Genomic DNA, 17,344 nt, shown 5'->3' with positions numbered 1-17,344 from the left:
ATGTAAACCGCTGCGTTTCCGTGCAGTTTTTCCGCAGCGTGTGTACAGCGATTTTTGTTTCCCATAGGTTTACATTGAACTGTAAACTCATGGGAAACTGCTGCGGATCCGCAGCGTTTTCCGCAGCGTGTGCACATACCTTTAGAATTAGGCTATGTGCACACGGTGCGGATTTGGCTGCAGATCCGCAGCGGATTGGCCGCTGAGGATTCGCAGCAGTGTTCCATCAGGTTTACAGTACCATGGAAAACCAAATCCGCTGTGCCCATGGTGCGGAAAATACCGCGCGGAAACGCTGCGTTGTATTTTCCGCAGCATGTCAATTCTTTGTGCGGATTTCGCAGCGTTTTACACCTGTTCCTCAATAGGAATCCGCAGGTGAAATCCGCACAAAAAACACTGGAAATCCACGGTAAATCCACAGGTAAAACGCAGTGCCTTTTACCCGCAGATTTTTCAAAAATGATGCTGAAAAATCTCACACGAATCCGCAACGTGGGCACATAGCCTTAGGGTTAGGGTTGGGTTGGAATTAGGGTTGTGGTTAGGGTTAGGGGTGTGTTGGGGTTAGGGTTGTGATTAGGGTTACGGCTACAGTTGGGATAAGGTTTAGGGGTGTGTTGGAGTTAGAATTGAGGGGTTTCCACTGTTTAGGCACATCAGGGGGTCTCCAAACGCAACATGGCGCCACCATTGATTCCAGCCAATCTTGTATTCAAAAAGTCAAATGGTGCTCCCTCACTTCGAACCCCGACGTGTGCCCAAACAGTGGTTTACCCCCACATATGGGGTACCAGCATACTCAGGACAAACTGCGCAACAATTACCGGGGTCCAATTTCTCCTGTTACCCTTGAGAAAATAAAAAATTGCTTGCTAAAACATCATTTTTGAGGAAAGAAAAATGATTTTTTATTTTCACGGCTCTGCGTTGTAAACGTCTGTGAAGCATTTGGGGGTTCAAAGTGCTCACCACATATCTAGATAAGTTCCTTGGGGGGTCTAGTTTACAAAATGGGGTCACTTGTGGGGGGTTTCTACTGTTTAGGCACACCAGGGGCTCTGCAAACGCAACGTGACGCCCGCAGAGCATTCCATCAAAGTCTGCATTTCAAAACGTCACTACTTCACTTCCGAGCCCCGGCATGTGCCCAAACAGTAGTTTACCCCCACACATGGGGTATCAGCGTACTCGGGAGAAACTGGACAACAACTTTTGGCGTCCAATTTCTCCTGTAACCCTTGGGAAAATAAAAAATTCTGGGCTAAAAAATTATTTTTGAGGAAAGAAAACGTATTTATTATTTTCACGGCTCTGCGTTATAAACTTCTGTGAAGCACTTGGGGGTTGAAAGTGCTCACCACATATCTAGATAAGTTCCTTTCGGGGTCTAGTTTCCAAAATAGGGTCACTTGTGGGGGGTTTCTACTGTTTAGCCACATCAGGGGCTCTGCAAACGTTACGTGACGCCCGCAGAGCATTCCATCAAAGTCTGCATTTCAAAACGTCACTACTTCACTTCCGAGCCCCGGCATGTGCCCAAACAGTAGTTTACCCCCACATATGGGGTATCACCATACTCAGGAGAACCTGGACAACAACTTTTGGGGTCAAATTTCTCCTGTTACCCTTGGGAAAATAAAAAATTGCGGGCTAAAAAATCATTTTTGAGAAAAGAATTTTTTTTTTTTTCATGGCTCTGCGTCATAAACTTCTGTGAAGCACTTGAGGGTTCAAAGTGCTCACCACACATCTACATTAGTTCCTTTGGGGGTCTAGTTTCCAAAATGGGGTCATTTGTGGGGGATCTCCAATGTTTAGGCACACAGTGGCTCTCCAAACGCGACATGGTGTCCGCTAATGATTGGAACTAATTTTCCATTAAAAAGCCAAATGGCGTGCCTTCCCTTCTGAGCCCTGCCGTGCGCCCAAACAGTGGTTTACCCCCGCATATGGGGTATCTGCGTACTCAGAACAAATTGGACAACAAAATTTGTGGTCCAATTTCTCCTATTACCGTTGGCAAAATAGGAAATTCCAGGCTAAAAAATCATTTTTGAGGAAAGAAAAATTATTTTTTCTTTTCATGGCTCTGCGTTATAAACTTCTGTGAAGCACCTGGGGGTTTAAAGTGCTCAGTTTGTATCTAGATAAGTTCCTTGGGGGGTCTAGTTTCCAAAATGGGGTCACTTGTGGGGGAGCTCCAATGCATAGGCACACAGGGGCTCTCCAAATGCGACATGGTGTCCGCTAACAATTGGAGCTAATTTTCCATTTAAAAAGTCAAAAGGCGCGCCTTCCCTTCCGAGCCCTGCCGAGTGCCCAAACAGTGGTTTACCCCCACACATGAGGTATCGGCGTACTCGAGAGAAATTGCCCAACAAATTTTAGGATCTATTTAATCCTATTGCCCATGTGAAAATGAAAAAATTGAGGCGAAAAGAAATTTTTTGTGAAAAAAAAAAAAAAGTACTTTTTCATTTTTACGGATGAATTTGTGAAGCACCTGAGGGTTCAAAGTGCTCACTAGGCATCTACATAAGTTCCTTGGGGGGTCCAGTTTCCAAAATGGGGTCACTTGTGGGGGAGCTCCAATGTTTAGGCACACAGGAGCTATCCAAACGCGACATGGTGTCCGCTAATGATGGAGATAATTTTTCATTCAAAAAGTCAAGTGGCGCTCCTTCCCTTCCAAGCCCTGCCGTGCGCACAAACAGTGGTTTACCCCCACATATGAGGTATCAGCGTACTCGGGACAAATTGGACAACAACTTTCGTGGTTCAGTTTCTCCTTTTACCATTGGGAAAATAAAAAAATTGTTGCTCAAAGATCATTTTTGTGACTAAAAGGTTAAATGTTCATTTTTTTCCTTCCATGTTGCTTCTGCTGCTGTGAAGCACCTGAAGGGTTAATAAACTTCTTGAATGTGGTTTTGTGCACCTTGAGGGGTGCAGTTTTTAGAATGGTGTCACTTTTGGGTATTTTCAGCCATATAGACCCCTCAAACTGACTTCAAATGTGAGGTGGTCCCTAAAAAAAATGGTTTTGTAAATTTCGTTGTAAAAATGAGAAATTGCTGGTCAAATTTTAACCCTTATTACTTCCAAGCAAAAAAAAATTTTGTTTCCAAAATTGTGCTGATGTAAAGTAAACATGTGGGAAATGTTATTTATTAACTATTTTATGTCACATAACTCTCTGGTTTAACAGAATAAAAATTCAAAATGTGAAAATTGCAAAATTTTCAAAATTTTCGCCAAATTTCCGTTTTTATCACAAATAAACACAGAATTTATTGACCTAAATTTACCACTAACATGAAGCCCAATATGTCACGAGAAAACAATCTCAGAATCGCTAGGATCCGTGGAAGCGTTCCCGAGTTATTACCTCATAAAGGGACAGTGGTCAGAATTGCAAAAAATGGCAAGGTCTTTAAGGTCAAAATAGGCTGGGTCATGAAGGGGTTAATAGCTGATGGGAAGGGGGGAAGGTACGGTATTTTAAGTTAATCCAAAAAAAAAAAAAATACACAAATATATATGAAAAATGTACAAACAAAAATAAGATTAAAAATATCAGAATAAAAAAAATAACAATGAGCATAAAAATATCTAAAAAAAATAAAATAAAATAAAAATTAGAATAGAAATATACAAAAATGAAAACGAGATTGAAATATAAGAAAATCAAACGGAGATTAAAAATATGTAAAAATTATTCAAACTATATAAAATAAAATTGAGATAAAAAATATATGAAAAAAGTAAAAAAAACTAATAGTTTTAATCTTTTTTTTATATATATTTTTTCTTATTTCGATTTTTGTATTTATATATGATTAGATATATTAATATTTTATATTCATATTTTATAAATACATAAAAATGAAATGATAGGTCCCAGTCATGGTGTTTAAAGTGGCGGTGTTCTCTCCGGTCTCCGAGTCCCCTTTCTTCTCCTCTACCTGGCGGCTGCAGAGTTTTGACCTTTAGTGCTAATCCCTCTCCGGCTTTTGCTTCCTCTGGAACATGACAGACCTGGGAATAGGAACATATTGCAGCCAGTGCATTAACACCGTCCCTTTAATGAGAGAAGTAGATGTGTTAATTCCTTGGCTGCCTCTACGTTTCTTTTTTCCCCGGCGGTGTTAGCAACTGCATTAATGGTTTTCTGGCTTTTTATTGATGGAATTCCTTCATTGCTAGCATTGGGGAAAGAGAGAATTAGTAGAATCTGACTTCCATTTATTTGGAGGAGGCTGGGCTCACATACAAATATTTATGGTGACTGCTATTGCAGGATGGCTCTATCAAAATTAGGAAGATATGGCTGTTTTTTTATTCTAAAAACAGCACCAGTTTCACATCAGTGAAGCTGAACTGCAATACCAGACCTAACCACTGGACTGGAGTGGCGCTATACATATTTATTTTTAAAGGAAAGCAGAAATGGCTTTCTAAACCTACGCTTCTCCTTTTAAATGGTGTATGTCAACAAAAATATTAGTAATCTTGCAATTCCAACACTGACCACTAGACTTTAATTTCCTGTTGTTTCAGGAACAGATTTCAACAGTCTCTTTATCAGCAGAGACAGGATTATAATGAGGGGTAACAATAATGCAGGATCTATCAGTAGCCCTCCTCCTTCTCCTCCCCCTGCCTTCACAATGACGTTTTGCACACGCTCATTAGATGCTTCAATACAAAACATTGTGAGTCAGTCTATTGCTGCTAATGTACATGTGCTTTTCACAAGACGTAGGGCTCTAGACTAGCTCTAGTGGCCATTGCAAAAATTGCAAGATTTCTTTTTTTTTTTTGCAAATGAAGATATTGACATTAAAAATGTTAAAAAATTAATAAAGCTGATTTAAACATTAAAGAGAATCTGAGAGCAGCATACTATAGAGCAGGAGCACCTGATTCCAGGGATGTGTCACTTGCTGGGCTGAGTATTTATAGTTTCACTAGATGGTGCCCCCAACTCTAACGCATCGGGTAGTCAAGAATATGCATGTCTACGTAGTATATTGCCCAGCCACGTAGTATATTGCCCAGCCACGTAGTATATTGCCCAGCCACGTAGTATATTGCCCAGTCACGTAGTATATTGCCCAGCCACGTAGTATATTGCCCAGCCACGTAGTATATTGCCCAGCCACGTAGTATATTGCCCAGCCACGTAGTATACTGCCCAGCCACGTAGTATATTGCCCAGTCACGTAGTATATTGCACAGCCGCGTAGTATATTGCCCAGTCACGTAGTATATTGCCCAGCCACGTAGTATATTGCCCAGCACAGAGCCACGTAGTATAGAGACTTAAAAAAAATAAACATATACTCACCTTCCGAAGGCCCGTTGGAAGTCCTGCTATACTCACCGTCCGCCGCCTTTCTCGCTCCTCTCCACGCTGCCCGGACCGCTCCATTGCAAGCGGCAGCTTCCGCTCCCGTCCCAGCGCTGGTGTGAGCAGGACCTATGATGACGTCGCGGTCACATGACCGTGACGTCACAGCAGGTCCTTGTCGCACACCAGCGCTGGGACGGGAGCGGAAGCTGCCGCTTGCAATGGAGCGGTTCGGGCAGCGTGGAGAGGAGCGGGAAAGGTGGCAGAGGGCGAGTATAGCAGGTTTATTTTATTTTTTTTTTTTTTTAACATGATCTATTTTTACTATTGATGCCGCATAGGCAGCATCAATAGTAAATAGTTGGGGGCACACAGGGTTAATAGCAGCGGTAACGGCGTGCGTTACACCGCGGGCCGTTACCGCTGCCATTAACCCTATGTGAGCGGTGAGTAGAGGGGATTACGGAGCGGGCGCCGGGCAGTGATTGCAGGGGAGTAGGGGAGGGACTAATTGGACTATGGCCGTCGCTGATTGGTCGTGGCAGCCATGACAGGCAGCTGCCGAGACCAATCAGCGAACGAATAACCGTGACAGAAGGAGAGACAGACAGACAGAAGTGACCCTTAGGCAATTATATATATAGATTACAATCAGTGTTTTATTTGCAGGAGATTATCACTAGAGGACTAGGTGTCACATGCAGGATAGTCAGGCAAATATGTAACCCCGCCCCCACCACTGCATGGTACCAATCAGAGATGTGGGCGGGGCTATGCACAGCTCAGCATTCAGATCACTGCTACAATTACAACAAAGAAGACCGGGATCCTATGAGAACTGCAGCACGCAGCCCAGTAAGTGACACATCGCTGGAATCAGGGACTCCGCCCCTACATCATGCTGACTTCATATTGCATAGAAAAAAAAAACCTTCTGACAGATTCCCCTGAAAGGAATGCTCTACCAGATGTGAGCACATTAATCTGCACTCTTCCCCCTACTGTTAATTATTTAATCCTGTAGTTCACCCATTTAGTATTTATAGCGCCGTCTGGCATAATTGAGGCAGGTTTCGGGGGTGTACTCATTTCTGACCCCTGCATTCCTGAATTTTGCCGTTTCATTTCTCTCAAGCTGCTCCCATACTGAGCGACTACTGTAACCTAATTAACAGTGTTTTTTAGGAGTTGGCAGCCGGCCCAAATATTCACCCTGGGAAATGATTTTTTTTTTCTCTCCCCTGTAGTTACACATTTTCATTTCCCATTTTGGAGAGAATCGGACGTTTTGCACTTTCCTTGTGCGGTATACTAATCCCTTCTCCCTACTTCAGTTTATTATCTTTTTATTTTATGCCTAATGTTCTTATACGATTATTGCTTCGTCTAATTACTTTTTGGGGCAATTATCAAATCCTAATTATTTCTGTGAATATTTTTTTTTTTTAAATGATTTTTTTCCCCCTGTCTCCCTCCTTAGTAAAGTTTTATGTTTTCAAACATCTTTCCAAATTTACCATAAGATATTTGTGTAATATATGCCCGACCCACCCAATTATGGATTCTGCTTCATTAATCATCTCGAATAACCGCTTCAACATGATACTTTATACTCCATTCACATCTAGAGCTGCATTCAAAACTAGTCCTGTTGGTATTGGGTGTCATTGATCTGGCGGAAGCTTCCAACAGGGCCCCGAAATATCAGGTGTCTGATAGAATTGTCCTTACGATATGGGCAGTTAGGAGCCATTGTGCCCCCCACCATCCTTCCTCCTGGCTCCAGGCCCATCCGCAAACATTCCAACCTCTATAGTTACGCCCCTGCTTAACTCTTCCCATTCTCACTGCATCTCGGGAGATATGCTATATACATCTTGTTACAAATTCTTCCGCTGTTGGCTCCGCCCATGAGGATCCTTGCCACACCAATTTCGCCTTTGTGCCCCGACCATCCTTCCTCCTGGCTCCAGGCCCATTCCCCAACATTCCAACCTCTATAGTTACGCCCCTGCTTAACTCTTCCCATTCTCACTGCATTTCGGGAGATATGCTATATACATCTTGTTACAAATTCTTCAGTTGTTGGCTCCACCCATGAGGATCCTTGCCACACCAATTTCATCACCTCCTCTACAAAATACTACCGTTTCTCTTGGAATATTCCTAATTGCGGCTGACATGCTAAGAGGGACTCCACACAGGACTGAAATGTTGTGTATTTTACCTAAATTCTCCACGCATTACAGCAGCAATGACATTTGACAAATCTTGTCCGCTCGCTCCAGACTTTAGACGGGGGAGGAGAAAGATCTGCAGGTCCCACATTAAAGGGGTGCAGTAGACCTTTTATATTTTTTTACTACTTCTATGGCTTGTTCATAAAGCCGGCGTTTTCGCGCATAGATCCTCACTCTAATTTTTCACTGTTTAGGACCGAGATTTGCATAGAGCAGTAGAACAATAATTTTATTTTACAGTCTTTTTGGCAGAGCTTATAGAACAGTCTATGCCCGGGGTGGGTTTTGGTTGCTAAGTATTAAATTGGGTTTAAGTAGCCTTTAAATGTATGCCACATTAGGACGGCTGCCCGGTATTTAGCTAATGAGCAGCTGTTTCACGCGTTCTGTGTAATATTTGTAGTGCGTGTTGTAGAATTTCATTCCTTCATAGGATTATGATGGACGGCTCGCTGGTTTACTTAGTCACTCTTTTCACTACCTTTTTTTTTGTTTCATAATTTTTAGATCTAGGAGATTTGTGTATTTGTGTAGTTTCACCCCCCAAACTTTTTATATGTTCATGTAGCTCTTTGAGACAAGTCCAGCAATACCTTTACATGGCCAGTCCGTTCCTCTGTTACTGAGAAACAGGAAATAATTCATATGCAAATGTGGCTGAAGAGCTATGGTAGATCTTAAGGAGGCGGAAGAGCTATGGTAGATCTGAAGGAGGCGGAAGAGCTATGGTAGATCTGAAGAGCTATGGTAGATCTGAAGAGCTATGGTAGATCTGAAGGAGGTGGAAGAGCTATGGTAGATCTGTAGGAGGCTGAAGAGCTATGGTAGATCTGAAGGAGGTTGAAGAGCTATGGTAGATCTGAAGAGTTATGGTAGATCTGAAGGAGGCTGAAGAGCTATGGTAGATCTGAAGGAGGCTGAAGAGCTATGGTAGATCTGAAGCCAGTGTCACTCCAGCTCTACTCCTGCCCAGTGCCACCGCCTCCTGCTTGACTGACTTCTCCTTTGTCTGAAGTCACACAACATAGAGACTGTCAGTCAAACAGGAGGAGGCGGCACTGGCAGGGCACAGAGCTGGAGTGACATAGGCTTCAGATCTACCATCGTCCTTCAGCCTCATTTGCGTACCTTTCTCCGTAACAGAGGAACAGACTGGCTACATAAAGGTATTGCTGGACTTGTCTGTGAAAGAGCTACATGCACATCTACATAATTTTGGGGTTGAAAATCCTCCTGACTGGTTCACTTTACAGAGGACGCACTTGTCACTTGCCTTATGTTATGTTCAGGAGAACTTGCCTGTGTCGGCCTCCTCCCTCCATAGAACCTTATGAGCACTAACTTGTCATCTGTCATTGATGGGAAAGTCTACATTCATTAAAGACAGATTATTTTGCCTGTGAATTAAGAATATTGAAACGGAATGATCAGTCCAGAATGAGAAAGTAGTGAATGTTTCTAATATGATATATTACAAATTTTGTTTTTTTCATGTGCAATATTAATTTATGTGAAAAAAAAAAAAAAAAACTGATACTATTTAAATATGTGATATTTATAGCTGGTGTAAATGCCGCTGATCGCCTGAATCCGGCCTTGTTCTTATTTGTTCCTGCACTTCTCCATTCCTGAGATAAGGCCCCTCTTCCCTGTATGGAAGTGTAGTCTCTTTATCAAGTAGGTGGGCTTCTCAAGGAGACATACACACAGAAGGGTCTACCACCACGTCTATTTGGCCCCCAAAAAAGACTATATTTATATACGGAGAAAAGGGGACGATATCTCAGTAATGGAGAGGTGCAGAAACAAAAGAAAATTCATGCCCGATTCAAGAGAATAGCGGCACTCGGTGCACCCTCGGCGTGGCTCAACATTGAAGTGCACTTCCCACCTTGTTTTTCATCTATCTCTGCCATCTGTGTCCATAAACCCCGAACTGTCAATTGGGAAAAAAAAAGTGTGGGGGCGTATATGGAGAGAAAACAAGTAGATAAGAAGGTGCACTTTACTGTTTGGCCACGACAAGGGTGCACCGAGCGCCTGTACTTGGCTTGAACAGTAATTCTGTGCTGATAGACTCACTTTAATGGGAATCATTTAGTTACATTAAACCCCCACCCTACTCCTAACCCCAACATATGGGCACATGCAGGCGTTTGAAAGCTAAATATATCGACACCTTTTATACCTTTTATCTGTTGCTGCACTCCAAAGACAGTAGAAATGTAATCAATGTGCAAATTAGGCACTCCCTTTATATACCATCATTGGGCAATTCTATGGATCATCTCTCTTGGATAGGAACAGGCCGATCGGTGTTTGACAACTGCTAATCAGAGACAGCCGGTCTCAGCCGGTGACGGCAAACAAAATCCTATATTCCGAGAGGAGCACAAAAAAGTGTGTTTTTCTTTAGGGGGTGAGTCTGGGCCACACCACGTGTTCTCTAACCGCTCCAAATTAAAGCTCATGTACAATATCTATCTGGCCAGTGTATAATGTGTGTATCCGCCGTGACCCGTGTAACCTTTTTTCATCCATCCGTGGAGGAGCGCACTTTTCATTTTTCATTGTGGCAAGGTAAATGATTCAACTATTGGGCACCGAGCGCTTCCATGTTGGAGGTGACCCCTGCTGACAGATTGCTTTGGTTCAATAAAGTTTTCTATTCAGGGGCAATTTCCTTGTAACGCACACTTTTATTTTATTTTTCATGTATTTTTTTTTTACCTGCTCTTAGCATAACCTATATAGTGTCCGGAGGCAGCGGAGCGAGCCGGCGTCATATTCCCGCATCAGGTTACCGTGTTTTGTCTTCCAGATTCCTTCTACAATCAGGTCTATCCATCAGGATAGGATCCTCGCACTTAGACAGCAGACGCAGTTTTTGTGGGAAGCTTATTTTTCCTCCGTGGAGAAGATTGTATTGACTACATTAGAGGTGAGTGATCCCGGTCACTGACTCTTCTTTATTACTTACATCTTTAATGTTATCGATTTTGGTTTTCAGCCTGAAATTACGTCCACAAGCTATAAACAAGAAAAAAAATAAAATAAAAATGCTTTTTTCTTTTTAATATAATTTTTGTTTATTGTGTTTGTAGACGTAATTTTCAAACAAAAGATAACACTTGAAATGTGTAATTCTGTGTGTTGAAAAGTTTTGTGAAATCTAAAGTGAAAATAAATAAGTTTAGTAAAGTTGTAAGAAATGCGTAGGATTCTCCTGGCGCTCGGCTGTGAGTGCGGAGCTCCTGTGTGTGCGAGACGTCCATCTCCGCTGTGAAAGGAAAACTGATTTACTAGTAGAATGTGTAAAAGTGGCTGATACTTTATGGCCTATAAAGAAAACTTTCAGGATTGTGTGACCTGTGGGATGTCTGGCCCTGGCCGTGCCGGTATAAAGCTGTTCCTAACATTTCTCCGAATACAAATGTGTCCCATAGATGCGGCTGTGTGTGGACGCAGCACTGCTCTGCTGTTCTCTGCGCTGTCACTCTGCTGTTCTCGGCGCTGCCCTGCTGTTCTCGGCGCTGCCCTGCTGTTCTCGGCGCTGCCCTGCTGTTCTCGGCGCTGCCCTGCTGTTCTCGGCGCTGCCCTGCTGTTCTCGGCACTGCTCTGCTGTTCTCGGCGCTTTCACTCTGGTGTTCTCGGCGCTGTCACTCTGCTGTTCTCGGTGCTGCTCTGCTGTTCTCGGTGCTGCTCTGCTGTTCTCGGTGCTGCTCTGCTGTTCTCGGTGCTGCTCTGCTGTTCTCGGTGCTGCTGCTCTGCTGTTCTCGGCGCTGCTCTGCTGTTCTCGGCGCTGCTCTGCTGTTCTCGGCGCTGCTCTGCTGTTCTCGGCGCTGCTCTGCTGTTCTCGGCGCTGCTCTGCTGTTCTCGGCGCTGCTCTGCTGTTCTCGGCGCTGCTCTGCTGTTCTTGCCGCTGCCGCTCTGCTGTTCTCGGCGCCGCTCTGCTGTTCTCGGCGCCGCTCTGCTGTTCTCGGCGCCGCTCTGCTGTTCTCGGCGCTGCTCTGCTGTTCTCGGCGCTGCTCTGCTGTTCTCGGCGCTGCTCTGCTGTTCTCGGCGCTGCTCTGCTGTTCTCGGCGCTGCTCTGCTGTTCTCGGCGCTGCTCTGCTGTTCTCGGCGCTGCTCTGCTGTTCTCGGCGCTGCTCTGCTGTTCTCGGCGCTGTTCTCGCCGCTGCCGCTCTGCTGTTCTCAGTGCTGCTCTGCTGTTCTCGCCGCTGCCGCTCTGCTGTTCTCGGCGCTGTCGCTCTGCTGTTCTCGGCGCTGTCGCTCTGCTGTTCTCGGCGCTGTCGCTCTGCTGTTCTCGGCGCTGTCGCTCTGCTGTTCTCGCCGCTGCCGCTCTGCTGTTCTCGCCGCTGCCGCTCTGCTGTTCTCGGCGCTGCCGCTCTGCTGTTCTCGGCGCTGCCGCTCTGCTGTTCTCGGCGCTGTCGCTCTGCTGTTCTCGGCGCTGCCGCTCTGCTGTTCTCGGCGCTGCCGCTCTGCTGTTCTCGGCTTTTATGCTTTTTGTGGCGCTCCCCCTCTTTATATAGGGCAGAGTTTTAAAGGGGTCGTCCTCTACTAGGAGAAACCCTATAAAAAAAAATCTATACTCGCCTCACATGCCGGCGCCATTCCAGTGGTGTTGGCACTCGCTGTCCCGGAGCTCTGATGCGGTGTTGTGACACGTGGTGTCTGGCGCACAGTCAGCGCTGGCTTCACTCTCCGCCCTCATAAGCCTTGACCATGAAGAGGAAGTTGAGGAAGTGAGCTGCAGCCTGCCTGGAAAACATAAAAAAATTTGCATTTTGTGGGTTGAAACCCCCAGCCCCCGTCCCCCCCCCCCCCCCCCCCCCAAAAAAAAAAAAAAAAAAATCATTAAAGGGAATTTGTTGACAGGTTTGTGCTATCATCTGACAGCAGCATAATGTACGGGCTGAGACCCTGATTCCTGTGATTTGTCACTTACTGGGCTGCATGCTGTCATTTTGATACAATCCCTATTTTTTCTGCTGCAGATTTAGCAGAGCTCTGAATGCTGAGCTCTGTATAACCCTGCCCACAATACTGGCAGCTTCCTGTCTATGCACAGAGTATACAATGCTGCCAATCAGTGCTGAGGGTTGGATTACACAGACCAGTTTACTAGGAGGCACGAGACACCTCATCCTGTAGTGATCATCTCTTGCTGATAAAGCGCTAATTTTATTGAAACGGCAACGCACTGCCCAGTAAGTGACAGATCACTGGAATTAGGGTCTCTGACACTACATCATGCAGCTATCAAATTATCTGCAAAAAAATTCCGTTTAAGAATTGTATTGAAGTATTATGAATTAAAAGCTAAGCAAAATGTATCCCAAAAAAGTGTATATGTGGCGGACCCCCTCTAAGTCCACATTTAGGGTATGTGCACACGATGCAGATTTAGTGCAGAACTGCAACAGATTTTTCTGCAGCAGAAACGCTGCAGAACTGCACTGTGATCACAGTACAATGTAAATCAATGTGAAAAAAAAAAGCTGTGCACATGGTGCAGAAAAATCTGCGCAGAAACGCTGCAGATTTCAAAGAAGTGCACGTCACTTCTTTTGTGCAGTTCTGCAGCGTTTCTGCACCCCTCCATAATAGAAATCTGCAGGTGCGTTTTTGATGCGTTTTTTATGCACCAAAAACGCATCAAAAACGCATAAAAAACGCACCTGCAGATTCTGCCAGGAGATGCAGATTTAGTGCAGAACTGCAGCAGATTTTTCTGCACCAAGTCTGCATCGTGTGCACACAGCCTTATACTGGCTTGAAGACCCCCTTACATAACTTAGCCTATACAAGCGGGATCTGCCAGCAGTCCGATGTGTGTAGGGACCTCCTGACTCTCTCCTGACAGATAATGTTGGGGGAGATAGCGATCGGTCAGTTTGAACATTAGTTAGCAGTAGATGAGCGGCGGCCAGGGGGTGTGATGTCAGAGTTCTCACTCTCTCCTTTGAAAGCGCATGGACATTTGACCAATGTCGGGAGTCAGGATAGCTGGTGGACGAGTACTCCGCTCTCGGTCCTATGTGTATGGCCGGCTTTAGATCTGGAATGGTGAGATGAAAAATCTAAAATTTTGTATAATTTTCCGAAGGGGCTAAACGTGACTTGAAGGGGCTCAAGGTGACTTGCAGGGTCTCAGCGTGCCTTGCAGGGTCTCGGCGTGCCTTGCAGGGTCTCGGCGTGTCTTGCAGGGTCTCGGCGTGCCTTGCAGGGTCTCGGCGTGTCTTGCAGGGGCTCGGCGTGCCTTGCAGGGGCTCGGCGTGCCTTGCAGGGGCTCGGCGTGCCTTGCAGGGGCTCGGCGTGCCTGGCAGGGGCTCGGCGTGCCTGGCAGGGGCTCGGCGTGCCTTGCAGGGGCTCAGCGTGCCTTGCAGGGGCTCAGCGTGCCTTGCAGGGGCTCAGCGTGCCTTGCAGTGGCTCAGCGTGCCTTGCAGTGGCTCAGCGTGCCTTGCAGTGGCTCAGCGTGCCTTGCAGGGGCTCAGCAGTGACTTTCAGGGGCTCAGCGTGACTTGAAGGGGCTTTCCAACCAGTCCGTGAAGCATAGCGCATCGTGACCCCACAGTGCTATAGATAAGGTGTCCATACTTCTGCCTTATGTAGAGGTGACTACACTGATTTCTCTCGCTAATGCTGAAGACCACGCTAATACATCATTCACACGCCATTACTGGAAGATAAACGGAGAGGTCACCCAGCGAGCGGCGCACAAAGGTCACAGCATGGGCACGAGCTGTTCTGCGTGACACATATCTCCGCTTCCCATATTTCCCCTTCCCCCGCTCGCTTCGCTCATAGACTCGCACCATTTACCTTTTCACCCGGCCAATCAATGAAAATTGAATTTTTCAGTTTGAGCCCTTGGCCTCCAGATGTGTTCGTCGGTGAGCGAGAGCGATCGGAGAGCCGAGGACAGCTGACCGCAGATGGCGCGCCATGTTAATTTTGCCACCGTGTCGCGAACTCTGCACCCAGATACCAGGCACACTAATTATTTGTACAAATTGGTTTTCAGCGCAGTATTTCTGCTTGGCCCTGCTTGTAACCAAGACCCGAGCCGCGCAGGTTAGAATGTTACCGCAGTAATTACTGCATTGGGGGATTCTGCGAGAGTGAAATAACAGGAACCTCCGACATCGCGCTGTTATTATTTTACGCCATAAATCTGCAGATGAAAACCTGGGTATTAATGTGGCTTATTGTAATGTGTACTGCGTGTTCGGGCCGCTCCGTGCGGCGCTCTATCAAGTTAATGACGTATTAATGTACTGTAAATGATTTAGGACAGCGCCGTCTGCGGGGGGAAAGCGTGACTTTTTGCATACGGTATAGATATTTCAAGAGTTCCCTTAAATACATGGCGCTCGGTCTCGGCGCTCCACCGCATTGATCTCGGAGATGGATAAACCAATTCGATCCCGCTATTGACTGAATGCAGTCTGCACATATAGAAGTATTACTCTCATTCCTAAGAACCTTGCAGATGTCTAATATTGAGGTATCTACTAGTCTGGGCCACTTTGTGCTGCTTCTTTTTTTTACTTTATCATTATTTTTTTGTTTTTTATTTTTGCCTGATCTTTTTCATGTTTTTTTGCCTTTGTCAAAAGTTATAGCCGGGTGTGGCCTGCCTCTCCTGAGCTGGAAATTGCATTTAATGGCTTCCCAAGACTGGTGTCCACAGGCCGGGACTCGGTCCTTTTGTCTGCCCTTATTCACACACTGAGGTCAACTTTAACACATGGTAAAGTTATAGCCGTGAAGCGCCATCTGAGTGTGGACCGTGATCTGCGCACCGTCCATCGGCCTCCTCACCCCTACTCAACATAGCTCCATACAAAGCTGTTCACCTTGGGTGAGGAGATCCACAGCTGATCCAGGCAACACTTTCTGTACTCTCTGATTGGGCCTCATACTTAAATCATAGCTATCCTCTCACATATCAACTATAGCAAAACATGTTCTGGCTGCCCTCGCCCCCCAAAACTCATTAAAGTGTAACTGTCGTTTACACTTTTATTTTCTAAATCAACAGTACCCACAAAAATAAGAAGCTTTGTAATATATCTTATCAGAGAAATCTGCTTCCTTCTCCTCCTGGACTGGTCATTCCCTCAAATTCAGGGGTAAAAAACTTGTAAAATCAGTATTTAGTGACGATAGATTTTGCCTTCTACTGAGATCGGAAATGACAGTTAAAGATTTGAAAATTCTATGAAGATGACAGTTGGTGCTTTTAAAATTCTATGGGGAGGGAGGAGCCAGAGGCGGAGACCGACATTCTACTGCAAGTTCTCCTGAAATGACAGGTCTAAATGGTAACAATAAAAATGTCCACTTACTGCGCAAAAACCAAGCCCTCACACCAGTCCATTGACCGAAAAAATGAAACGGTTACCGGAGTCGAACAATGGCGATATAAGTGAAAAAAAAATTTTCATCACTTAATTAAAAAAGAAAATTAATGCACATCTAAGATCACCGTGACCATAAACTGACCTGAGGAATCATCTCTTCAGGCTCGTTTTACCACGTTTTACAGTACGTCGGACTGGAAATTGGATGTTGTCCTTCAAAAGTACAATTCATCCAGCTAAAAACAAATCCTCAGACGGCTATATCGACAAGATAATTTTTTTGCTTCTTTGAAGAGTAGGAAAAAACAAATGCAAAAAAATATGGAAAATGGCTGTCATGAAGGAGTCAAAACTGCTTTTGGTGCACATACGAGTCTAGTATATTCAAAAGCTGTCCTTATTGTCATGAATTGTAACTTGCCACCCACTTCCAATTTTTTTCTCAAGTGAAAGCTCGTTTCCATTGTCATTCTGTCAATACCATAGGTGTATGAACTTCCCTATCCTCACGTCCCAGCATGCATTGCTTCTCCAATTATCCAGTGGTCTGCTGTTCTGAACTTGAAAGCCTGCCTCTGTTAGGTCTTTATACAATATACCAGGCAAGAGCCCCTGGACAAACTTTCTGTAATCCATCTTAATGTCTCTGCTGCTGGAGAAGGATTGCGCTTGACAACAGGCAGTGGGCATCAAGGTTAATTTCATGTTTTGAAGGGAAGGTCATGATGCCTGATCCATACGTTCCATAGTAAGAATGGAGAGTTCTCTCGGTTTGTTTGACAGATTGCATAGGTAAAACTAAATATCCGTGGCCGCTCTGAAGAAGATGATTCCTTTGATTGCTATCCTTAGCGGACTGCTGATTGAAGAGGCTGCTCGAGTAGAAATGGGTAGAACCAAGTGCTCCTTTTAGTTCTTATTTTACCACTTTTTCTAATCTGTCCATTTTTCTTCTCTTTCAGATAATTCAGGACAGAATTTTCAAGCACATATCACGTAACAGTTTAATATGGAACAAGCATCCTGGAGGACTCTTCGTGCTGCCCCAGTACTCCTCATATCTGGGCGATTTTCCCTACTACTACTCTAATCTAGGTAAGTGCTTCCTCCTTCATGACCCGATGATGGACGGTTGTCTCTGAAAGTATATATTGAGCTACCTAGACATCAGTCCAGCACAAGGACTGTTTGTGCAGATTATATAGAGGATAGGGGTAACGATTTAGACTGCCAAAAAAAAATGTATGTAATATAAAGTATAAAAACAAAAATGTGTATATATAAAAAAAAAAATATAAAAAAGCACAAAAATATTAATAGCTATATAAAACCACCAAAGCCAACAAAATAAAAAGCCAACAAAATGATAGTGATATATG

At 44.8% G+C, this 17,344-nt stretch overlaps 1 protein-coding gene across 1 annotated transcript in view; it reads left to right on the top strand.

Annotated features, from left to right (window-relative positions):
• The window catches only part of EXT1 (exostosin glycosyltransferase 1), a 301,092-nt gene that overhangs the window by 257,115 nt on the left and 26,633 nt on the right, over window positions 1-17,344 (top strand). The window contains exons 4-5 of the mRNA XM_069731809.1: window positions 10,418-10,537; window positions 16,928-17,060. Coding sequence (XP_069587910.1) covers window positions 10,418-10,537; window positions 16,928-17,060 — 253 coding nt within the window. The remainder of the gene's footprint in view (window positions 1-10,417; window positions 10,538-16,927; window positions 17,061-17,344) is intronic.

This window comes from Ranitomeya imitator, chromosome 6 (assembly GCF_032444005.1).
Source record: "Ranitomeya imitator isolate aRanImi1 chromosome 6, aRanImi1.pri, whole genome shotgun sequence".
NCBI lineage: Eukaryota > Metazoa > Chordata > Amphibia > Anura > Dendrobatidae > Ranitomeya > Ranitomeya imitator.
Note: the sequence above shows the minus strand (reverse complement) of the source record. Positions and strands in the feature narration are given on the sequence as shown.